Source organism: Furipterus horrens, unplaced genomic scaffold (assembly GCF_987537825.1).
Source record: "Furipterus horrens unplaced genomic scaffold, mFurHor1.1.pri manual_scaffold_1, whole genome shotgun sequence".
Classification (NCBI taxonomy): Eukaryota; Metazoa; Chordata; class Mammalia; order Chiroptera; family Furipteridae; genus Furipterus; species Furipterus horrens.
In genome coordinates this window covers 217887183-217911793 of record NW_028327171.1, presented here as the reverse complement: position 1 = coordinate 217911793, position 24611 = coordinate 217887183, and the positions used below count along the sequence as shown (strand labels likewise).

Here is a 24611-nt window from a genome sequence, read left to right as displayed (position 1 = left end):
CCGCCTGCCTGTGCTGGGGGTGCCTGACCCTCTCCTTCAGGGGGCCCCCAGCACTCCAGGCCCCAGGGGAAGAGCAGCTTTGCTGAGTGTCTGCCAGATCACCTGTGTGGGCGGTGAGGTCAATAAAGACGCCCTTCCCTTCGTCAGCTCGCGGGTCTGTGTTGGCTGCAGCCTCGGGCCTGAGCTGCGCCTGCGGCCCCCGGCGGGTGGCGGGGTTGGGGTGCCTGGGGCAGGGGTCCCACCCCGGCGAGAGATGGCAGGCCCCGCGAGGCTCCAGCGCACCTCTGAGGCTACTTGGCAGGAACTGGAACCCTCAGGCATGCGTGAGGGAGTGTGTCCAGAGCGGGGAGGGGTGGAGGCAGGCGGTTCCTCCTGGGGCAGGATGAGGACCCGCTGAGCCTGCCCGCTGCAGCCGCAGGGCCTCAGGGCCCGGTGCCGTCCCACCTCCTCCCTGCTGTGCCGCCCACGGGGCCGCGCTCTCGGCTGGGCTGTGCAGGAGGGACCACAGCAGCCACACGAGATCTCCAGCCTTTTATTCATACGAGGACGCAGAGAACACACGTTGCCTGCTGCCACCATGTGGCAGGACGAGGCAGGCCCGGCCGCTGCACGGCCAGCCCCTTGCAGACGCACGTAGGGCGGGGCCGGGGCCGAGGCCCCATGCAGCGCAGGGTGCTGTCCTGGCACACGGCAGCCACCGCCCGAGCCCCCGGAGTCCAGGCCCAGACCCCTCGGGACGACCTGGGCGGCGGGCCTGGGGGACGGGCTGCCGGTGGCGCACAGGCAGGGGCCTGGGCCCAAGACCCCGGGCTGTGCCAGGGGCCCCGCCAGCAGCCTCCTTGGCCCTGGAGGGGAAGCAAGATGGTGCAGGCCGCTCAGGGCTCACACCGGGGCGGACGCGTCCCTGCCCACCTGGCTCTGCCGCCTCCGGCCCTCTGGGTGAACTTCTCCCAGTCTCAGCCCCGCCCTGGGGCAGGCAGCAGCTGGGCGCCCCAGGCCTGCCCAACCAAGCAGGGGCACCCAGATCCTGGGCCCAGGGAAAGGCATCCTTCAGAAGCTGTTTCAGGAGGAGCTGAGAAAACAGCTCCCAGTGAACAAGGATGGGAAGCATTGTAAATGTCTGCGTGTCTGGAAAAGCCCTTAACTGTCAAAGCTCCCCTGGGCTCCCTGCAGCAGGCGGGGCCGAGGAAGGGACCCGGGCGTCCCCCGACCTGCAGTGCCAGGACTTGCTGGCCCTGAGCTGAAGCTGCACCTGCCATTCAGCAGCCCTGGCCTGTGTCACCCTGAGCTGGCACTTGGCCCTGGGTCTGGGTGGGGACGGGAGGGAGGACAGTGGCCAGGTGGCTCCTCCCCACACCTGTAAGTCCCCACGCAGGCTGTGGCCCGGCCCTGGGTATGAAGGGGTTGCCCGCCTTTGCAGAGGGCCTGGCCGGCGCTCCTGCGATGGCCGGGAGCAGCAAGCCCAGACCACAGACCAGGATGTGAGCTGCACCGGCTGCCGCTCAGGGCACGTTCAAGGACCGCCCGCAGGTCTTTGGCATGGACGAGGTCCGCAGGACCCACCTAGCCAGACAGGCCTTCCCTTACCTCGGGGTTCTGGGGGGGGCCCGTTGCATGGCAGGATGGGGGCCTGGCTGCCTAGGAAGGGTTCATGCATAATCTCAAAGGACCCTTGCGATCCCGGGTGGAGGAAACCCTATGCCCTCTCAAAGATTCTTGGGGCACAGAGGGGTGGGCCTTGCTTCCTGAGACCTGGAGCCCCTGGCTGTCACAGGAGGAGGCGGGAGAGGAAGGCGCAGGCTCAAGGCCCCGCCCCACAAGCCCTGGCACTGGGTGGTGATGGAGCAGGAAGCTGGGGGTGGTGCGCGGGCAGGCAGAGGGGGGCCCAGGAGGGAGGCCCCCCGGCCCGCATGCGCAGGGGCGCTCAGATCCTGGGCCCGTGGAAGGTCCCTGAAATACATGGCTTTGGGGGGCATTGTTCCCGGCTGACCTGAGGGCCTCACACAAAATTAAGAGCCAGGGTGATGGCAAAGCCAGGCCTGGGGGGCCGGCGCCACTCGCCGGCCCCCCGCACGTCCTGGAGCAGCAGCCGCTTGCTGTCCCTCCCTGTCCTGCCCCCGGCCTCGGCCCAGGGGATTGAAATATCGTCCATGAGAGTTTTGGCACAGTCAATCCTCGGCCTCGGTCCCTGGGACAGTTACCGCCACCGGGGCCCGGTCGCTGGGAGCCCCAGGGCGAGGAGCAGGAGCAGGAGCAGCAGCGCCGGGCGGGGCCGGGGGCGGCTGGTGGCGGAGGTCTGCTGGCCTTCCCGCTCCGACAGGCCGGGGAGCACGTGTGTCAGGGTCGTCCGTGAGCTGGAGCTCTTCCTGTCGACCTTCCGGCTACAGATGTCGTCCGGGCAGCCATCGCCGCTGCCCGAGCCGCTGCCATCGTCACCTGGGGGGGAGAGGAGGCTTGGGCAGGCCCTCTCTGCCCTGGGGACCCCAAGTGCCACAACCCTGCATGGGGACCTCCCAGGCGAGGGGCACCCTGACTCCAGCTGAGGCGGCGTGGACATGCTGACCAGGTCTCAACTGTGCTTGGGGACACGTGATGGGCCGGGCAGCAGCAGCGTGCTCAGAGCCACCACAGGGCGGGACTCGGTGGCGCCCCTGTGCTGACCCCTGGGCGCCGGCCCGTGGGCACCGTCCCCACCCGCGCCCGCAGCGGCCCTCACTGGCGTCCTGGAAGTCGGCATCCTCGCCGTTGTAGGCGCTACGCAGCCGGTTGGTCATGATCTTCAGCTTCATGATCTGCTGGCGGATGGTCATGTCGGGCTTCGTGATGTCCACCTCCACCTCGGGGTTGTTGATCTGGTTGGCCAGGCCGTCGCCCATCACCTCGGGGAGGTACCTGGGGCCCGGAGGGAAGGCCCTGGGTGACTGAAAAGGTCCCTGAGAAGCGGCCCCACCCAAGCACTCCCCTCGTCCTGTCCGGGGGTGGCACGTCTGAGACGCCAGTGGCCTTCAGGGGCCCAGGGCGGCCAATGCAAGCCCCCCAGCAGCGGGGTGAGGACGCATGGGGCATGGCGTTCGCGGCGAGAGGCTGGTTCAGGGCGAGAACCTGGCCCTCATCCCAGCATCTCATGTCCTGGTGTCTGTCCCACGTCAGGCGTGGCCCGGTGCAGGCCAGACGGGGGCCCACTGAGACGCGCAGGAGGGAAGGCCTGCTCAGTCAGGGCACCCACCGGCCCCGGGACGCCCCGTTCCAGCAGCGGTCGTCACTGGCAGCGCTCATGGCCAGCTTCTCGCTGCACAGTGTCCCTGGGAGGCTGATCCAGAAGTCCTGGGCGTCGCGGAGCTGGGCTTTGGCCTCCGACACCTGCGGGGCAGCAGTCAGGCCACCGGGTGCCCCTGCCCAGCCTGCCCTCCCTTCCCCCACCCCCCAGGGTCTGGCCAGCGGAGGGGCCACTCACCAGCTTCTCCAACGCGCCTGTGGGTGGCTTCTGCAGCACCAGCTTGCCCCGCGGCTGCTTCTCCTTGGACCCGGGGCCGTGGGGGTTCACCTTGGGGTTCCCGCAGCCCTGGATGACCTGGGGGAGACCATAGGGGTCCTGGAGGGGCACGAAGCCACGTCTGGACACCCCTCCCACGCCCAGCGCACCTCCTGCCCGCACCTTGGCCGTGAGCGTGTCGCGATTGTCCTGGAGGGCGTTGATGGCGTCCGCCAGCCACAGGTGCAGGCTGCCGATGACGTTCTCCGCGCCCGACGGGCCCCAGAACTTGTCGGTGATGAGCACCATGGAGTCTGGCACGGGCGTGGGCACACAGAGCACTTCGCACGTCTGCATGCCGGCCCACCTGTGTCCACGTGTGCAAGCTCACACGTGTTGACATGTGTGCACTGTGCTGGCCCACCATGGGTCACCCATGTGTGTTCACTCATGCACATGCTGGCCCACCGTGTCCCACATGCTGGTGCATGAGCACGAGGATGTCATGCATCCTGCATGTGCTGGCATGTGTGTGCTGGGCGACACGAGGCATACATTTGTGTTATCTCAGTTTATGCATGTGCTGGCCTGCCACCAGTCACAAACATGCATGCAGCACGTGTGTGGGGGGCATGCACCCGGGGGGGGAAGGGCAGGGACGACGACCCCACAGAGCTCCCTCCTGGGCAGCTGCCCACGTCACACTCCACCCAGGACATTCAGGAGGCATCCTTGTGCCCTGCCCCTGGGGACCGCTGCCTCCCAGGGCCCCGGCCGCTCACCCAGAAGGTTCCTCCACTCGGCGTCCAGGTCGGCCTGGTTGGCCAGGCAGCCTTTGAGCACGTTGCGGCAGTAGTCCGGGCAGGGGCGGGCGCCAGGGACCCCCAGGCAGTGCGCACAGTACAGCAGCTTCATGACGGCCCGCCAGCACTCGGGGCCCAGGGGCACCTGCGTGGCCAGGACAGCTGAGCACCTCGCAGCCAGCACCCGGCGCCCAGCCCCCCGGGGCCCAGATAGAGGTTCTGGATGGTGGTCTGGTGGCCTCGCTTCTGCTCCAACCACCGTGGGGCCTGGCCTGGCCCTTCTCAGTGGGCCAAGTGGCCATGGGCGCTCACCCTGATGACCACTCCCTGACTCACCACCGTCACCCCCCGGCCCCCGCCCCTGGGAAGCCCTCCTGTAAGCACAGCTGCCATGCAGACGAAGAGACAAGGCTCGGGCTGGGGGAGACTCGCCAAGGACCCCAGCTGGAGCGGGAGGCGGCTCCCACCCGGGGCTCTGCAGGTGTGAGGCCGATGCTCTCCCACACCTGCCACCAGGCGGCTCCAACAGGGGCTGCCCAATGGGCGAGGCACCCGGCGACCTGTGTGCCCTGGCCTCCAGCGCACCTGCCCTTGTCTCCGGTGCTGTGGCCCTGCAGCCGGCCCACCCAGGCCCTTCTCTTCTCCCTGCCTGCCCAGGACCCGGCCTGGCTGGGGACGGGACCCAAGGGTGGGGGGGGGAGCTGCCCAGGGTGGAGTCTATCCCCAGCCTCAGCCCAGGGTCAGGAGGTGGCCCAGGGGTCTGGGACATGAAGCAGCGGGCAGGGTGTGGGTCCCCAAGGGGCAGCAGCGCGCACCTGGGCCACCTTCCGGACCACGTCGCTAGCCACGCCCAGGCCCTGCACGAAGGTGCGTGCGGCCACGAAGGCGCGGGTGGCCCGCAGGCGCAGCTCATGCGGGGCGTCCCCGAAGGGCCGCAGGGGCTCGGCCTGCTTGCCCAGGCAGTCCAGGTAGTCGTCCGGCAGCAGCAGCTGGGGGTGCAGCTGCCTGAAGAGGCGCTCGAGCAGGCGGGCCCAGAACTCGGCCAGCGTTTCCTCCAGGTGCAGGTCGGCCCCACGGTAGTAGAGGCGCAGCTCTGTGTACAGGTCCCGGAAGGCCTTGGCGCTCTGCGTGTACAGCTCGCCGAAGGCGCCGGGGAAGGCGTCCTGCAGCGCCCGCTCCGAGTCGTTCAGCAGGTGCTGGAAGTGATCTAGGCACAGGAGGGGCAGCGTGAGGCTGCAGGGACCCTTGCCCCCCGCGCAGGCTGAGGCAGTCAGGGCCGGCTCCAAGGGACTCCCCAGGACAGCCACGCGGGGGGCCCCACAGAACAGACCTGGGAGTGCTGGGTGCGGCCGCCCACCTGCCCCTCCCCGGTGGCCTGGGAGGCTGGCTCAGGGGCTTGTTGTCAGAGGCAGGGAAGCCGCTGCCGACCCGGCGGGGCCGGGCCCAGCAGCCACGGGGAGGTGACCGGGGACCTTGGCTCTCTGGGAGTCCGTGGGGCCGGCTGCTGTGGACAGGAGCCCAGGAGCTGACATCCACAGGCCTTGGACAAAAGCCATGTGGGCCTCCCGTTCAGCCTTGGTGCTCCAGCCTCTGCCCAGGCCGGCTGCCCCACCTCACTGGCAATGCCCCCGAGTTCTCCTTCCATGGAGCCCTCGGTTCAGAGATCACTTCTTTGGGACCCCCCCAACGGTGCCCACTTAGGTGTCACCACGTGGCTCTGAACTCATTGCTGAGGCCCCTCTGCTCTCTGCCCAGGTCCGACGTGGCGGTGTGAGGGACTGGGGATACCTGACTCAGCCGCAGCAGCTGCCCTAGAGGTGCGAGGACTACACCAGGGCCCCAGACTCTCCCTGTCCCCCGGCCCCCCCGAAGACCCAGCGCTCTGGAGCCTGGCCACCTCAGCCCCCACACTGAACTCCCTGGCTCTAGGCCACCTGGTGGCCGGCACAAGCTGTTCTCGGCCAGGTGCCCAGAAGCACTCAGCCTATGAAAGGAGCCACCTCAAGAGCCAGGGGTCCCTTCTGAGGGCCTGACGGGAGGGATGGCTCCATACCCTGAAACATGCATGTATGTTCCCTACGGCGTGGATGCAGAAGCCTCAGACTCTGGGGCTCAAAGGTCTCTGGCATGTGGATAGCCTTGTTACCGGGACCCCCAAATCCCAGACCTCAGCCCCAAAGCACTACCCGAACCCCCTCTGACTGCAGCTCACCACAGAGGCCCCGCGTGCGCAGGTCCCCACCGTTTCAGTGGCCTGGGGTCCCTGCGCCCTGGGGCCCACTCACCATCAAAGCCCCGCAGCTGGGCGGCCAGGGTGGCCTGCAAGGCGTGGCTGCTGCCCAGGAGCGCAGCCTCCAGCTCGGCGCGGCTGCGGTTGGCCAGGTTCCCCTCCATCTCGCTGGTGCAGCAGGTGTAGCCCTGGGGGCAGATGCGCAGGTGCTCGCCTGCGGGGAGGGGTGGAGTGAGGTGGAGGGGCGGGGTGGGGCGGGGCCTCGGTGGCCCCCGCCCCTGCTGTGCAGGCCTCCCCTCCAGGCAGGGTGGGCACAAAGCCAGGGTGCAGACGCCTGAGCCCCAGGGCAGGATGGCGGGTGTCATCCCCCATGCCACCATGCACTGAGGGGGAGGGCTGTCCCAGAGGCTGGCAGCAGCTCAGGACACATGTCACCCCAGCACAGAGAGGCCCCGGGGTCCCTTGTGTGGGGTGGGGCGGGCTTGGGCTCCTGTGTTGGGTGGGATGGGCTTCCAGACTCAGGGTCACTGGAGGGGGCTTCCAGGCCTGCCCAGGCTGAGGACGGGCAGTGAAGGACGGCCCCTGAGGGGCAGGCAGGGCAGCCTTGGCCTCCTCCCCCCAATACCGCCTGGGGCTCAAGGCCCCACCGAACAGCAGGCTCGAGTGTGCCCGACCTACATGGGGGTGTCCGATGGCTGACAATTCCGGGCTGGCCGGGGCACTGGCCCCAAAGAGCACAGACAACCCAGGTCAGTACAGGGCCGGGTGCAAGCCTGCTGGGGGCCTGCTGTGAGCCCCGCCCCTGCCCAGCAGACCTGTGCCCCCTTCAGGGGCCTGTCTCCTCCCCTGCACCCTCAGACCTCCAGGTCAGGACCCGCCTCCTGGCAGAGCTGTCCACAGAGCCCCCCGTCCGTTTCCGGGAGGAGGGGTGGGGACAGTCTCTGAGCCAGCACAGCCGGGGGAGGGGCACCCCCAGGGAGGGGCCAGAGGCTACTTAATGCTCGCATAGGAGAGGGAACACTGAGCCTTTATAAATGCGCTGCACCCCATTTTATAACAACTGCGGTTTTGAAGTGGGTGCTAGGACCCCAGTTCTTAGACTGGGAAGCTGAGACTGGCAGGGGTTAGGTTCTGGGACCAGGTGGCTCCAGCTGCCACATTGCAGGTCCCCACACCCACCGGGGCGCCTGGCACTCCCCGGCCACCCCGTCACAGCCCCCTTCCCAGCCCGCTCCCCACAGGGCCCAGTGGCGGCCCGGCGGGGGCTGGTGTGGAATGCAGGCGAGGCCGGCGGAGGCAGAGCTATGTGGGGTGGCGGTGCTGGGGCCTCCCTGGGCACTGTTGTGGGGTGGGGGTGGGGGTGGGGGCGGAGCGGCCTGGCAGAGCTCCCAGGTCCAGAGGTGGGGCTCCCGGGTGATCTGGAGCGCGCACCCTGGCCCAGGCGTGAGCAGTGGGATGCATGTCTCAGGACCGCCGCCGCTCTCCAGCCCTGGGAGTGACCTCAGCAGGCCCCGCCTTGGGTCACAGACAGATGGAGCAGCAAGACCACTGTGTGCCTGCGGGGGCGCGAAGCCAGGGGGCTGGGACTCGACCCCAGGGTGAGCGAGGCCCTTCAGGTGTCCTGGGAGCAGCCTGACTCCCCGGGGCCTGGCAGAGAGGGGGCGTCCCCCTCCAGGCAGGCAGGGCTGGGACAAGAGAAATTCCCAGCAATGGTCCTGTCCCCGACTGTGACATGTGGCCACACCCCTGGCAACAGAGCAGGACCTGGGTCCCCCCCACCCTGGGCCCCAGCTGAGGGTCTTCCAGAGGGCAGGCGGGGCGGCAGGATGGGGCTGTGTGCACCCACCAGGGAAAGCCCGAGCCCCCCCCCCCCAGCCTCCCCTCCACAGGGACCAGGACGCACCTTGACAAGGCTGGCGGTGCTGGGATAGGGCGAGGGGGGAGCTGGGGGCGTGCCCGGGGGAGTGGGAGGGCAGGGGACGCCTGGGCTCAGCTGGGATGGGTGGCCAGGCCAGGCTGGCTGGGTGCCGGGGCAGTGGGCGGGCTGCAAGGGCGCACGCACTCCAAGGCCAGGGGGCGGCCACATCCCAGCTGGCTGACCTTCCAGAGTCCTCCCGGTCCCCAGGGGACCCCCGACGCCCGGTCCTGACACCTGTCATTATGCAGAGAGCACGGAGCGGCTGAGCCCAGAGGAGGGAAGACACAAGGCACCCCCAGGGTGGGGGAGGCTCTGGGCTCCTGGGCACCGGCAGCCGCCTGCGGCTCTCAGCTGCGAGCCCCGAGCCCCCTGCCCCGCCCCCAGCCCCGCTCGGCCACCTCGCCCCGCCGCCCGGGACTGCGCTGTCCCAGCGGCCCCAGCACAGCCCCCGTCCCTCCCTCCCTCCTCAGACACACACGGGAGTGAAGACACGGAGCCAGAGCTCGGGCGCCGGCCTGAGGCCCCGGGCGGGCGGGCTGAGGCGGCCCCCAAGCCCGCTGCAGGGCAGGCAGGCGCGGGGGCTGGCGGTCAAGGCTCAGAGCCTCTGCGCAGCCCCCCGGCCCGGGCCGGCCCGGCTCAGCCTGGGCGGTAGGGCACCGGTCGGTCCTGGACGTCAGGGGCAGCGGTGGGCTCCGCAGGTTAGTGCGTGGGGGGGTCTGCTGGGAGGGGGGTGAGCCCCTGGTCCTGGAGGTGGACCAGGGGGACGGGGAGTCTGCACTTGCCATTTCAAACCGAGCTGGTCCTGCTCCACCCCCCCTAATTCATTCCCAAACTGCCAAGTCCACCCCCTCACCCCCCGCCCCGCTGACCCCCCACCCTGGGGCGCCGAGGCCGCTCCCCCTTTGCTGGGCCCTGCACAGCTGGCTCCGGCCTTCCAGAACTCTCCCTCGCCTTACTCTCTGGGACACCCCCTCCTCCGCTGATCCCAGGCGTTTGAGGGGAGAGCAGAGAGACGGCAGGTCTGTTCACTCACCCCAGCTCCTCCAGAGTCTCCTCCAAGCCCCCCGCTTCCAGACCGCCCGGTCCTGCTCCTCCGTTAAAGCACCTGCACTTGCTTCCCTGGCTGGGGGGCGCCCCTCCTGGGCCATTCTGGACCCCGGCTTCTCCTCACTAACCCCCACCTGTCTGGGAGGCTCCCACCCTCCTGCCGACACAGGTCCCAGTCCTCCCATCCGAGGGCACTGGGAGCCTCCAAGTGGGGTCCCCATCCAGCACAGGCACCCCAACGCCGTAGCCCCAGACCCCCACTCCAGCAGAGGCGGTGACAGACGCAGACCCGTCTGTCCGGGCTCAGCTGGCGCCTTCCCAGGGCGATTGCAGAGGGAAGATGGCGCCATGCCAAGCCCATCTCTCCAGAAGCTTCCACGGCCCCCACAGGTGCAGAGTGCCTGCTCCCCGACCTTTACAGCCACATCCCAGAAGGCCTGTACCCCCTGACCCAGCCACCTGGGAGCCCTCGCTAACTCAGAGGCCCCTGTCTGGGAGCCACGCGGGAACAGGTGACGGTTCCAGACACCGTGGCCCCCAAACACACCAAGGGGGTGTGCAGGTCTGGGAAGCAGGCAGGGGCCCCTTCCCGCCCCTCTGCTCAGTCCTGGACCCTGGGTGGCTGGCTGGCCAGGGGTGCAGAAAACTGCCCCAGCGAGAGACCTTTCCCTGGACAACTGCCCCCGCCCACCCCCGCCCTGGGACCCCAGCCCACTCCGGGGGCGGCAGGACCCTCCTGGCACTGACAAATGGTCAGAGGTTGGGCCAGCACCCCCATGCCGCTCCAGACCTTGCTCATCTCTGCCCGCCCCACCCACCAGCCTTTGCCCCTGGCCAGTCGCTGTCACACTGACAATCCCTCCCTGAGGGTGGCCTCAGACCCACCAGCGAGAGGACATTTCAGCGCCCCCCGCCTGCCCCCCACTAACCCACCAACAGCGGCAATAAGCCCTCTGCCTCGGCCCCAGCGCCCTTCCCTGCCCCTCGCCCACCACCCAAAGACCCTCCACCATCTCGGCCAAATGACAGCCGCGGAGTCTCCGTCACACACGGGGACCCGCACCCGGGGGGCTGCGCTGCGGGAGCCTCTGCGCTGCGTGGGAGGGGTCCGCCCCCCAGGCCCGCGCGACAAGTGCGAGGCTGGCGGGGCTGTGTCGCAGGCAGCGGAACAAAGGCCGGCGGCCGCGGGGTCCTGGGCGCCCCAGTGCCAGTCACGAGTCCCGCCAGCCGGGGACGGGGGTCGAGCGCGCAGACCCGGAGCCGGTGCGCGGGGTCTGGAGTTGCGGCAGCGCCGGGTACGGCGCGCGGAGCGGGAGGGTGGGCGGGAGGAGGGCGACGCGGATTGGCGGGGAAGGGGCTTGCCGCAGTGGGTGCGGCAGGCCCGCGGGGGGTGGCGGGGGGGGCTCGCAGGGGCTGCGGCGAGAGAAGGGAAGGGGGATGGGTTCCACGGAGAGGAAGGGGGGCTTGATGCAGAAGGGGGCTGCGGCAGCAGAGTGGGGAGCAGAGGGGGTGGCGGGGTGCAGCGGGGATACTGGCGCAGAGGCCCATGGGGATGGGGTGGTGGTGGGGAACTGATGAGGGAGGGCCGGGGCCGGGGTGCAGTGAGGATGGAGGGATCCATGGGGTGGACGTGAGACGGGTGAGGAGCCCATGACGGGAACGGGGCGCAGAGCGGGGCGCAGATGGGCCCTGGCCGGGGAGGTGGGTGCGGAGGCGGTGATGGGGCCGCAGTGGTGTCGATGAGGGTGGCGAGGCGGGCGGGAGGGCGGGTGGTGGCAGCGCGCCTGGGGATGGGGACGCGCGGGGATGGGGAGATGCAGATGGCTATGCGGGGGATGGTAGGCTGGGCCCGGACGGGGTCCCCCTGATTGGATCCCAGCTCCCGGACGCCACCCTGGCCTTGGCCGAAACCCCTTCCCGCCGGCGGCGGCAGCGGCGGCTCCAGCGGCGCGACGTTCCGGGAAGCGCGCGCAACTCCGGGTGCGGGCGCGTAGGGCTCTGGAGGTCTGGCCGCGGAGAGGCGGAGGAGCAGGAAGCACCGGCTGGGAGCGCTTGGAGGAGAGGAGCCGTAGCGGGTCGGGGAGGGAGGACGCGGGACCAGGGCTCTGCGACCACGGCCGGAGACAGCCCCGCAGCTGCACTGGCGCGCACGGCGAGGGTGGCGCCCCGCGGGGACGCGCCTCCTCCTGCAGCCCCGCCCGCCACGCTCGCGACGCCAGGCTGCCCTGCGCCCCCTCCCGCCGCCCTGCGGGCAATGGCCCATAGACCCTGGTTTCCCTCAATCCAGGGACCACTCGGTGCCCAGAACAGCGGCGAGCCCCTCCCTATCTCCGCGGGGGTGGAGGGGCCAGGCCCTTCCTTCCTGCCCCCTGGAGCACAGCCTGCGCAGGCATCGCCAGCCGCTGCCCATCCAGGGATGGCGATAAGGGTGGGGGTGGGTGATGCCAAGTCTCTCCCCTGGATGGAGAGTGGCAGCCAACCACCTGGGAGTCCCTTCTACTGCCGACCAACCACGGCCAGATTCCCACCACTGTCTGGGCATCCTCACCTGCCCTTCCATCCCTGTAGCTTCTCACCTCCGTGACCTGGGCCTCCATACCAAGGTCCTGATCTGCTTCTCCTGGGAAATACCAACCCCCTCCAGGGCCACAGCCTCCCCGGCTCAGCCCCCACCTCCGAGGGCACCCTCCCAGCCCTGTGCCCTCCCTGGACGTGATGGTGGCTCCCACCGGTGCCCACACCCCTGCAGCCTTTCCTGGGCCTGCCAGCCTTGCTGGGGAGACCCTTCTGCTCACCCATGGAGGCCACCCCACCTTCAGTGCAGCGGTCCCGTGTGTGCCCCCTCAGCCACCGTGGAGCCACGAGCCCTCGCCAGGGCAGGACACGGTACTGAAGATCCCAAAAGGATCCTCACCAGTCAACTCTCTGCACTGCCTGGTTTCCGTTCAGGGACCCCCTGGGCGGGCCACCCGGCCAGTGGACACCAGGTTTGGGGGCTCCTTGGTGAAGTGGAGGCCCCAGCCACAGCTCTGGCCAGGAGATGGGGCCTCCTTCACCGGCCTCTCCAAGGCTGCTTCAGGGTTCACAAGTCATGCTGCGGCCTCAGGACAGATGAAGGGGACCCCAGGTTTGCACCCACAGCACCCGTGACCCCAAGTCTTGGTGGTCAAGGCAGGGAGCTCTCCTGGGGCCTGGGCCTGAGCCGCTCCCCAGTGGCCTCGCCCTGCAGGCCCAGCTCAGCCCTGCCCAGGCCGTGCTGTGGAGGGCACCTGCCAGGGACACGTCCACGCCCCTGTGCACAGCTCTCCCTTCTAGCTGGCCTGGGGGTGAGGGGGCCCCAGGGATGGACAGGAGCTGCCCCCTCTGTGGAGCCCTCAGGGCACGTCCTGGGACAGGGCAGGGGGACGCTGCAGCTCAGACCGTCAGCCACACTTCCCACCAAGGCCACTACAGGCCGGTCCATCCCCCGTGGATGCCAAACACTTAGAGCCAGCGCAGACTCTCGGCTGGGCCAGAACAAAGGGGAGACCCTCCGGTATCACCGTGGGAGCCCCCCAGGCTGTTTGCCCCTGACGCACACTTCCCATGAATCCGAGCGGCCCTTCTCCAGGCCGCGCTGGCCTCCAGCCTGGCACACCGGCCCCCGCAGTTGCCCCCGCCCAGCTGGGGGCTTGCTGCCTCTGCTGACACCTGCAGCTCACTTCCAGGCCCCCACTCTCCCCTCCTCCAGGAGGCCTTCCCAGGACCCTGTGGCCCTCGCCCGGGGTCTCCCTGAGTCAGCAGGAGGTGGCTGCCCTGCTGTGGAGGGAGCCCCCCTGCCCTTGGGGCTCGGCCCAGCACCCAGGCCAGAGCCGGAGCCGTGCAAGTAACTACGTTTGAAGGCCCAAGCCCTGACCCCACACGCCCCGGAGCCGCAGCCTCAGGCTTCTCCCCGAGGCCAGCACCTCCTGGAGGCGGCAGGAGAGGCAGTCGTGTGGCAGCAGCAGGGGGCCGTGGGGGAAGCTCCCACCCCACAGGGTTCCTTGCTCTCACAGAGACCTGGCCACCTCCCCGACACGGAGGGCCCCCCGTGTACTGTGTGAGGCTCGCAGCCACCCCCACCCCCCGTTTTCAGATCCATTCCTTCTGCACAGCAGCGCCTCCCTCCTATCCCAGCAAGCCGGGGTGACAGGCCACGAGCAGCAGGGGACAGGGGCCCAGCACAGCTGAGCAAGCCAGCCTCCTGCCCCGCCTCCGGATTCCAGTCCCAGGGGAATTCCTGAGCAGGGCAGACACCTGACTGGGCAAGTGCAGGCGGCCCGGCCCCCGGGGCCGGCGGGTGTCTTGGCAGGAGGGGCCCCGCTGACTCAGCGTGGCCGCCCAGGCCGCGGCCTCTCCCGTGCACCCGGCTCACAGGTGTGTGGGCGTCCAGCGGGGAGCCCAGCCCTGCAGGCAAAACAAGAGGGCGGGGGGCGGGGGGGACGGGCGCTGCAGGCTCAGCACAGGACACGGACGCGAACTGCAGAAAGAGAGGCCCCCCTTTTTAGTGTGGAAGTAACTGGCCCACAGGGCTCGAAGGCAGGGCCCGGACAGAACCTGGTACGCCCCTGTGCATAACAGCGCCATTCAAGGGACCCGGACGGGAAACGCGGCCCCTAACGGATGAGCAAACGCGCATGGTCACACCACGGCATCACCCAGCATCAGAAACCGAGGGGGCGACGCTCCCCACAGCCTCAGCCCCGAGCACCCAGCCCGCGGGGAGGGGCAGCAGACAGTGTGGGTGAGCCCCACGCTGAGCCGTCCGCGCGGCCAGACCCACAGAGACCGGCAGTGGAGGGGCGGGAGCCAGGGTCTGGGGTGGAGAGGGGCGAGTGCTTCATGGGGCCCATGTCCCTTTGGGTAGATGAGGGGGTCCTGGGGGTGGAAGCACAACACTGTGACCGCGAGCGTGCTTCCTGCCACCGAGGGGCCCCCAGAACGGCTGAGACCGTGAACGCTGTCACATGTTTGCCACCAAAACAGCAAACCTCCCCAGCGACTCGGGCTGTGCGCACTTATACTGAATACACGCGGCCTACTCATGCTAAAGCCTCCTGTGTGGTTTATTTGAAGTGAAACTCAGGACGTAAACTGCAGGACTGTTCAGTGTGGCTAGAATTCCTGTGGTCTGATCTGCCGCATCTGGCAGCCTGCGCTGGGTGTGGGGAGAGGCCTGAGCGAAGCCACACAGGGCCATCGTCCCTCGTCCCCACGGCCTGGCCTGCTTGCCCAAACCTGGGACCCGAGCTGTGTGGGGTCCCGGGGGCAGGTCAGCTTCGCCACGTCTTCTCCGGCTCCCGTCCAGGGCACGGTTACGCGGGGGCACTGGGGGACGAGGCTGGGTCTCTGGGACGCAGGAGTCTCGGCCCCGCCCTGTCCAGCCGCTCCCAGCAGGCAGAGCGGCACCCGACCCCCTGCAAGCAGCCCTGGGCAGCCAGACCTACAGCAGGCAGCTGAGGCCGCATCCCCAGAGAAAAGCAGAAGGGACAATGACCCAGCCCCACAGGTCCCCGGCAAGGAGGCTGCCAGACCCCCAGGCCCGGCCGCAGGCTGACCACACGCGGGGTCCCCCTCGCACTCCTGCAGTGCCTTCTGGGGCCTTTGCCCGCGGCTCCCTTCTGAAAACCAGCTGCCACCCTCCGAGGCCACCCGAGAACACCTCCTGAGCGGAGGCAGGGCCCCGTGCGGGGAGCACCCTCCAGGAGGGCCTGTGGCCAGCCCTGCCCGAAATCGCTAACTTCCTAGGACCCGGCCGGCCACGCAGGAGCAGAGCATCATGGACGGCCACGCCCTGGGAGGCGGAGGGCAGTCCTTCCCTCCAGCCTGGGGCTCCCCGAGTCCCCGCGCCCACAGTGCGGCTCCCCAGCCTGGCCGTGTGCAGGCTGCCCCTCCACAGCAGCGGCCCCCTTCCCACAGCCGCCTCTAGAAGACAGACGGGACTGGGAGAGGGGGCCGCCCGGCACCGCGCGTGGGCTCCGCCGGCACCACGGGGAGCAGCACCCCGCGTGAGCCCTGGCTCTCACCGCTGCCCCACGAGGCAGCACCCCCACTCCAATGGCAGCAAAGGACACCAGGCACAGAGCAGCTCAGTGACCGGCCCGAGGTCCCAGAGGGTGAGCGCGGTGCTGGCGCCCGACCTCCGCGGGGCAGCCGAGTCCAGCAGGGTGGGCTTGGCTTCCTCTGGGGACCCGCCACTGAGAGGACAGCTGACCAGAATGTCCAGTGGGTTCAAGGGCACTGGCCCTCGCCGGGGCTGTGGTCCGACTGTCATCCAGGCAGCGGCCCTCCCCCCGAGCCCCTCCTTCCTCATCTCTGCCGCTACCTCCCCAGGGCCGCCCCCAGCCTTCCCGCTTTTCCGGGCGAGTCAGTGCCCATGAAGGACAGGGTGGGAAGGCCCTGGTCACAGCGGGGCGCAGGGCGGGTGCAGGGAGGAGGGGGTGTGGCTGCCAACCCCACACACCTGTCTTAATTCGCACGTTATTTCTTTACTTCTAACGAGCAGACGTTCCACGGGGTCACTGGTCACTGGGGCTAGCAAAGCCGCGGCTGGTGAGGCCTGATTCTGGTCACGTCCCCGTGCTGACGGCATTGCTTGGGGGCTGCGTTTCAGCACCAAGAACAGCGCCCGACACACAGTGGGGGTTCAAAGGACTCGGTGGCTCAGCGCCATCAGCTCCCTGCCCCTGCCCTGTCCCCAGCTCCCTGGGTGCAGACACTGGGGCTCCGCCAGCCCCCCCCACGGCCCAAGCCTGCAGACCCCTCCTCAGAACAACGCAGTGAAGCCAGCATTCTGCAGGGGTCACGAAGGCCACCAGAGGCGGGGGACAGCATCAGAGGGGCGTCACCCACGGGACGTGGGCCGCGGAGCTCGCCCGCAGTGGGTCTCCCGCTGCTGAGAGCTGCAGAGCTATGGCGGGTGTGTGAGGCATTTCGCGCGATCCGCTACGAAGGGGAAGGGACAGGGAGGTCCTGTTAGTGACCAAGTCTCAGGCTCTGATGCCACTGTGCCTTGTTCATGGTGACAGGAAGTGGAACTTTCAGTCAAAGCCTAGAAAAAACGGCGCTAGAAAACCCTCCTCAGCCAAGGTCACGAACACGGAATTCTACCCCTGGGCCTCTCCTGCGCACCTGGCTACCCCCACGCGCCAGCGAACCCCTCTGCCTGTGTGTCTGCCCCCCACCCCACCCAAGCTGCCGGCTGCCCCTCCCTGGGCTCCCTCGGCCCTGGCCCTGGCCTGCAGACAGCTTTGGAGATGCTGGAGTTTCCGGAAGGTGTGGGGTCCCTGTCCGCCCCGACCCCATCTCCAAATCACTGGGACAACCGCAGATGCTCCCGGGGCAGCCGCTCCTGGTTGAGAACACGCGCCTTATGCCAGAGAGGGGCCTTTCGCTGTGTCTCTGCCCTGCAACCCCCAAACACACAGTGACAGGGAGCAGCCCTGGGGTGTCAGGTCACGCCAAGGAAGGAGGTCAAGGTGCCTGTGCCGTCCTGTGGGCAGCCCCCATCGGGCCGGGCGGAATTATTTAAGCTTTGTCCCTTTAAAACATCTGTGGGTCCAGCGAGTCCCACACTCCATGACAACCAGAAACGCCGTGCGCACCTGAGCCAACCCCGGCCACGGTGGCATCATCTTCCTCCCCAGAGCCTGCAGGTGGTCACGGGAGGGTGGGGTGCACTCCCACAGCCCCCAGAGCTGGGGCATTCGGACGTCGCACGTGGCCCTGATGGCCAACTCTCTTTCCCTGAGCGGTGGGGGCAGGGCTCCATGCTTCGGGGGGCTGAGCCAGGCGGGTGGTGAGGGAGAGGCGGATGGAGTCCCTGGGGCTGCCCTGTCACCCGGCCAAGCCTCCAGGGCCCAAGGAGCACTTGGCACAAATGAGCAGCGAGCTGCCTGGGCTGAGCCCCGGGCCACCTCCCTCTCTCCTAACCCTGCCCCACCACCCCTGCGCCTCAGCCCCCCGCTTGCCCCGAAGCCCACCTGGGACCCAACACCTGCCCCACACACTACGTCCTGCTTGGAGGCCCTCCTGCCTGCGGGTGGGGACGCTGAGCCTGCCCAAGGCACTCGGGTGCCACCCTCAGGACCCCCAGCCAGAAGCCACCCGACCCCCATGAGGGTCCTAAGGCCGGCCCCTCGTTGCCTACCCCGGCTCCCGGACGCAGCACAAGCACCGAGGCAGGAGCTGTGTGGTGGTGGGCAGCGGTTACCCGGCTCCGAGCAGTGGAGGGAGGGTCCCCAGCCTTCCCACCTTGACAGGAAGGAGACGTCGAGGTGCCCTTCAGGGGCAGGGGCTGGCCGGGGACCGAACGGCAGTGCAAAGCCCGAAGCGAGGCCACGCCGCCCAAGGCTGTGCCCGAAGCCTGCAGGTGGCGCAGGGATGGCCGGGCCACTGTGCCGTGACCAGGGCCTCAGTGCAGCACGTTATGCTGAGGCCCTGGGCCTGTGACAAGTGCAGGGGCAGGACCCCGCCATGAAACACTCAGAGGCCACCGTCGCCCCCCAGGAAGGGCCCCCATTCGCACCCTGGCGTCATGGTCCCCAGGACCTCGATTGAGTATGAGGTCCCCGCAGCGGCAACTGGTTAAGATACGGTCCCACGGGAGCCGACGGGCCCCTGGTTTCCTAGGAGGGGCGTCTTTGGTTTCAGAAAGAGATCTGGAGGCAACCCCAAGGGGCATGCACGGGAAGGGGATGCCAGAGACCTGCAGCTGTGGAAGAGATGCCGAGGCGGCGGCTGCCAGGGAGATGGGCGGCCTGGAGTGGTGATCGAGCCCCGGGAACCGGCTCGGCCGACGCCCTGGTCCTGGGCTCCAGCCTGAGCCGAGACGACGGGCCTGTGCTGTGTGAGCGGCCGGCTCTGTGGCATCCGTTCCGCAGCCCAGGGAGGCCGCCGCATCCCGGCCCCTGGCACCCAGCCCAGGCCTGGCACATGGAGGTGCTCACGGTACCTGCTGCCCAGACTCGGGGAGCACCCGGCAGACAGGCAGAGCCCACGGGGTGCATGTGTTGGGGATGCCTGGGCAGCAGGGCCAAGCCCCAAGGGAGGAGGGGCCAGGCGTGTGTTTGCGGGGCACAGGACGGACCCGCTCGGCAGGAGGGGTGCATGTGCCAAGAGGCAAGCGAGCCAGGAGCTGGCCGCAGACGCCGCCGAGGCCAGAGGCAGACAAGGGGATGGGGCGAGGCTGGCTTGTCCCCCAGGAGCTCCGGGACCCACCTAGGATCCCAGAATTCCTGCCCAGAGAGAGCAGGTGTGTGCCCCTCACACCCAGAGTTCCCAGTGGCCCACAGCCTGATGGGGCCAGAGGCCAGGGCCCTGCCCCCCAGCATGGCTGCCACCGTGCGGGAGGAAAGGCCAGCCTGTGGCTCACCCTTGGCTGCCGTGTGCTCCCACCTGGGAAGGTGGGGTGCGGCCCAGAGCCGGAGGGAGGGAGGGCAGGCTTCGACTCCCTCACCCTCAGGCAGCTCAGGGCACCTGCCCAGGCCTGTTCCCAGACGCGCAGGCGAGAGCGGCTGCCCGCTGGCATGACGGCGGGGCTGGAATGCGGGGTGGGTGGCCCTGGGCTGCAGCCCTCCCCCTCCCGAGCCTGTGGGCAGTGCCCTGACCCCACAGGCCCCCAGGGCCAGCTGACAGAGACGGTCCGGGTGGCATTGGTGTCATGCAGACCAGGGCTGGGGGCAGGGAGCCGGCCCAACACCTCCAGGCCCTGACACGGGTCTCAAGTCTTAGTCTGAAACCCCCTGAATCAAGTCAAGCCTTGGGGAGGAGGGGCTGGCTTCCAGGAGAGGTGTCTTGTCTGTCACTGCCGGGGCAGGGCAGACCCTGGCTCCGTGTGGCCTTGGCGAGCCCCTCTCCTGACCCGTCGCCCCATCCAGGGCGAGCTGGGCCAACACGCGTCCCCATGTGTGTGGGTGCCGGAGCAGAGGGGTGAGTGAGCATGCTTTCCTCCTGGCTCTGTAGCTTGGCTCGCGTGTCCCCAGCCCCTCTCCAGAGGCCTCCCCCTCCCGCAGGCCTGCCAACCACAGGCTGGCACTGTTTCTAATTACAAAGCTTGTGCACCAACAAAGCAGCCACCATCTCCTAGGTTCACCGGCCCCTGCACAGGACGTCTGTCCAGGCTCCTCGGGGACTTGGCCCATCCCGGTGCTGGGACACACAGGGGATTCTCCTCTGGCGGGGCAGCGGCACACAGCCAGGCCAGCCTGTGTGTGTGCCTGGGGTCACCTGGCTCCCGTCCCTGGTGCCCACGAACAGCCCTCCTCAGCAGGGCTGGGGCGGCAGTCCCCCCAGGGCGAGGCCTGGCCGTGTCAGGCTGGATAGGGGCAGGTCTGGGACAGGGAGGGGCCCCAGGGAAGAGTTTAGACTGTTCTAGCACCATCTGAAACCCCAGGGGCCGACAGGAGAGGGGCCTGGCTGGGCACCCCCATTTCAGGCCTCAGGGCGGGGACACATGAGGCTTTCAGGGGGCATGGAGCTGGGGCTGGACAGCCACTGATGTCACGGGCTTTGACTGAGGTCAGCAGATGGGGCCCTGGACCTCAGAGTCCCACACGGAATGTGAGAGGCTCCCCTGGCTTTCTCATCTGTAAAACAGGTGACGCACTAACCCTCCCCTGGCGCACCAGCTGGACGCCGATCCCCAGGCCCAGCTCACAGGGAGGGCAGGCCTCCAGGGCTGGGCGCCATCACTGCGGAGGTCTGAGTGGCCTCTGCAGCCCCCGGGCAGGGGCGAGGGGTGAATGGGGCCCAGGGTGTCGGAGCCGTGCCCAGGCAGAATGCCCCCCACCCCTTTCCCAGCAACCTACAGGGTTGGCCGGGGCTGCCGCCATTTTCACAAGCAGAGAGGGGCAGAGGCCGTGGGGGACGGTCTGCCCCTCCAAGGAGCAGGGCACGTGTCCAGCACACATGCTCCAGCCAGGGGCCCAGGGCCATTGCATCATGCAGGTGACCCTGTCAGATCCTGGCTCCCCCGGGCCCCCACGTACCCCTCTGAGCCCTGCCCCCATCCTGGGGATGATGAAACCTCAGCTCTTTGATGGCAGAGACACAGAGTGGGGCAGAGCCAGAGGCGCAGGCCACCTTGGGGACCATGCCAGGCACACGGCAGGCTTCTGTCTTCTGTGCGGGACGGGGGACCCCGGCGCTTCTGGTCTGCGGTGGGTGGTGTGCCAGGCGACTGGGAAGACCCCTGCAGCCCACGGCAGAGGGACAGGCCCTGGGTGGGCTGTAGGAAATGCAAGGACGCCCAGGGCTCCCGATGCCCCCCCAGGACCCGTGGCCACTGCACATGCACTCAGAGTGCACACGGACAAGCCCAGGTTTCCGCTGAGGGCCTGCTGGTGCCCACCCCTGCCGGCAGGCAGCCCCAACCCTGGGGCAGAGGCGAGGCAGCCGGATCGCATGTGGCTGCGCCAGTCCATGCCTGTCCTCTCTGCCTGGGCACTGGCTGCTCTGCAGAGCCCGACACAGGACAGGCCTGAGTCCCCAGGGAGTGGTAGCCCAGGACCTTCTTGGCACCAGGAGCCGGGCAAGCTCTGTGGCTACAACTGGGAAGGGTGCAGACAGCTGCTCCCTAGCCTGGGACCCCAGTGACGGGTCAGAGTGTTGGGAGGCCGGGTGCTGCTCGGGGCGCACGGGAGGGGGGGCGGGGGGCACACCTGCCAGCGTGCATGCGCCACAGCGTGATTTGGCACCACGGAGGCGCTCTGGCCTGAGGAAGGGCTGCTGTCCCCAGGCCTCCTCACCTGGGGCACATCGGTCGTCACCTCTGCCGGGATCAGCAGTCCCCACAGCCACACGATCCCCTCTCAGAGTCCACCCCCATTTCTGCTCCCTGCACAGAGGCTGAGAGGCCACCCCGGACCCAGGGCTGTCCCCCCGCCCGACCTGGGCCCGCTGCACGGTCCTCATGCCAGAGAAGTCTGGCTGCCGCCCTGCCGGCGAGGGCACCCAGGGATGGCAGGGCTCCCCAAGAGCAGTGTGTTACCATTGCGCCACCAGAGGGCTCCCAGTCTGCAGAGGCCCAGCTGAGTCACACAGAGCAGGAAGGGACAGGGCTGGTGGCTGCTGCCCTGGGAGGTCACCCTGTTTCTTTTGCCCCGCGAGGCAACTCTGAAGTTCCGGAGCTCATGGGGGGCTGTGGCGCTGGGGGTCTAGCAGGGCAGCTCCCCTGGTGGAGGAGCCGTGGGCACTGGCAGGGAGAGGACAGTCCCTGGCATTCCAGACCCAGAGGAGGGTGGCGCCTGAGCCCTGGCCGGGGCAGTGCTTGGACAGCTGCTGGGTGGCCCTCTCCCCCGGCTGGACGGAGAGCACCCTGCACCCACTCGTCACGCTCACAGCAAAGCATTCGCTCGTCCTCGGCCCCTAACCCCCTGCGTCCTCCAGCCCAAGGGGGCGAGACCCGGACCCCCGGTCTCCCACCCCCATCTGGGCCTCTCCAGCTCCCCAGTTCTCTCCCAGCCCTTGGCGGTCACCCAGCCTCTGCCAGTCCGTCTCCCGGCCTCACTGGGAGGGAGGCCTGTGGACGTGCGTTTGGCACGGCCCCTAAGGACACAGGGCTGGGCAGGAGCAGTCACAGAGGGGGGGACGGCAGGGAAGGTATCTGTCCAATGCCCAGGCTGCGTGAGGGCAGAGACCCTGGTGCCTGGGGAGGGGTCCAACAGGACGGCCAGGGCCTCCCAGGCAGGAAGTTTCTCTGCGTGGGGGAGGAGTTGGGGGTCAAGGCCCCGTCAGCAGAGGAAGGCACAGGGACATCTGAGTTGGGTGCCCGAAAGAGGCTTCTCCAGATCCTGGGGGCGCAGGGGGGTGGGGGAGCTGGAGCTCTCAAGGCGGCCTTCTGTGCGCCTGCTCCTCCTAGGAGCCGGGCGTCCCGGGCCTGGCTGCCCCCTCCCCCTGGGGAAGACAGGGCTCCGGTCCCACCCTCACACCGACTCATGGCCGGAGTGTGGCTCTTAACTGCTGCCCCCACCCCGGTTTGGAGAAGCCCCCAGGACGGCGCCTGCCCTGCTCTGCCCTGGCCCGCTGTGCCCCGGGCACCCTGCACAGTTCCGGGGTGGCTGTGGCACGGCTGCAGCGTTAGGGTGAAGTCCGGGGTCCTCAGGACACCGCTCCAGCTCCCACCCCCACGGGCGCTGTTGTCCCCAGAGCTGCTCAGAGGCCAGCAGGGAGGGGACGGGCAGGGCTGCCGGCGGCAGCTGCCCGGCTGAGGCCGCCTGGGAAGGTCGCTACTTGTACAAAGAAATAACATGGCCCCTGGGCGGGATCCAAAATGCCGACCACCTGCAGCGGGCCGCCAGGGGAAGGGGCTCGGAGTGCCGGGCGGGCGGGCGCGTTCGCCGGGCAGACACAAGTCCCCGGGCAAGACCCTCCATCAGGCAGCAGCCCTGCGGCGGTGGCAGAGGTCGCCCCACCCCACAGCGCCCCTCCGCTGCCTAGCTGGGGGCCCCGCGGGAATCCCCAGTCCACCCGGGGGCACCTCCTGAGAGGCCCGCACAGCCCAGTGAGTTCCTAGCCCGTGGCCACCGTCAGCTGCGCCCCGACAGCCACCCCGCAGCTCAGCCCCGGCCGGAGGCGAGGGTGGCCAGCGCGCCCGAGGGGTCTGGGACGCCAGCCCCGCCACTGCGCTGGGCCCAGCGGGTGGCCTAAGACGCCCAGATGGAGCCGTGGCCCTGGTGGAGCGCACCGAGCAGGGGCCAGTGGGTCACAGCCCGGCGAGGACAACTCCACGTAAGGGGAGCTGGTGAGCCACTTAGGGGTTCGTGACGGCCGAGCGGAGCCGAGCGGAGGGAGGCACGGCAGGGCTCGGAGGTGAGGGTCCGAGGGGGTGCGGGCGAGCGGAGGCGCAGGGGGCTCCTTGGCCTCGGGGCGGCCGGCGGGATTCAGGCGCCCGGGGCGAGCAGCCACGCAGGGCGGACCAGGGGACGCAGGGGAAACCCGGGCGCGCTAGGGTCCGGGGCCCGCAGCCCTCACTCACCCGAGATCTCCGCCTGGGGCACGTCGCTCAGGCTGAAGCCCTTGGCGCCGTAGATCTGCCGAACTTCGCTGCAGCTCCGGCTCTTGCTGGCAGGGTCCCCGCGGGCGCAGGAGGCCAGCGCGGCGGCCGCGCACAGCAGCCACCAGCCTCCGGTCCAGAGCTCCATGGCGGGGCCGCGGCGCCCCGGGCCGCCCGCCGCGCCTCTCTCGGATCCGGTGGGGCCCGCGCAGCCCCGGCCCGCGAAGGGCAGAGCCAAGGTCCCGGCACGCGGCTCAGGGTCCGCGGGCGGCGCGGCCGAGGAGGCGGAGACAACAAAAGCCGGCGGCGGCGCAGGGCGCGCAAGGCTCTAGGACCGGCCGCTCAGTCGGGCCGCCCAGCGCAGCGGGCGAGCGCGCAGTCCCGGCTCGGCGCCTCCCTCGGCTCGGCCCGGCCCGGCCCCTCGGCCGCCTGGGTGAGAGGAGGGGAGGGGCGCGCAGGGCGGGAGCGGGGAGCCCCGGGGCGGGGCGCGAACAGGGCCCACCGGGCGTTCCTCCCGTCCCCGAGGACTTGGGGGCCCAGTGGCTCCCGTGAACCTGTCCGCTGCCCGAGGGAGGCGGGGGCGGGGAGGGGGTGGTGGCTAGCACGCGGGCCGTGTCCAGGATCCCCGAGGGCGGCCCCGCGCCCAGCGCCCCGGGCAGCGGCACCACCTGTGGGGGCGGGGCGGGGCGGGGGCGCGAGGCCGGGCTTCCCCGCCGGACGTGACATCACGCTTTCCACGCGCCTATCAGGGGGCTCCCCGCCCACAGCCGAATTCAGCATCCCTCGCATCCTCCCGCGCCGGCTGGGCCCCGCTGTCCTGCACCCGGCCGCGCGCGCGCCGCCTCCGCTGCTGCCCTCAGCTCCGTCCGCCGCCCCCCTCCTTGCCTGCACCCCCTCGCCCCCCCACCCCGCGCCCTGCTCCCGCCACACCTGCTGTTTTTGTGGGGGTCGGTGCGGGGACTGTACGCGGGAGAGCAGCCGAGAGACTCCACGCCACCCTCTGTAGAGAGGCGCGAGCCACTGCGTTGTCGGAGGCCCCACGCCACTTTTCGGTCCCCTCCACGTGATCCTCTGGATGCGCAATAAACTAATGGCCCGGGCTGCTGGGCGGTGGCAGGTGATCTCCTGGA

At 69.3% G+C, this 24611-nt stretch overlaps 1 protein-coding gene across 1 annotated transcript; it reads right to left on the bottom strand.

The window, feature by feature from the left end:
- Positions 1-1601: 1601 nt before the first annotated feature.
- On the bottom strand, positions 1602-24097 carry GPC1 (glypican 1). Its single transcript, XM_090285277.1, has 9 exons — positions 23464-24097; positions 6561-6719; positions 5091-5482; positions 4255-4420; positions 3656-3786; positions 3455-3571; positions 3227-3360; positions 2717-2892; positions 1602-2436 (listed from the first exon to the last, which is right to left on the bottom strand). The coding sequence occupies exons 1-9, from the start codon at positions 23627-23629 to the stop codon at positions 2198-2200; spliced, it is 1680 nt and encodes a 559-aa protein (XP_090141403.1). The 5' UTR covers positions 23630-24097; the 3' UTR covers positions 1602-2197.
- Between the last annotated feature and the right edge of the window lie 514 nt (positions 24098-24611).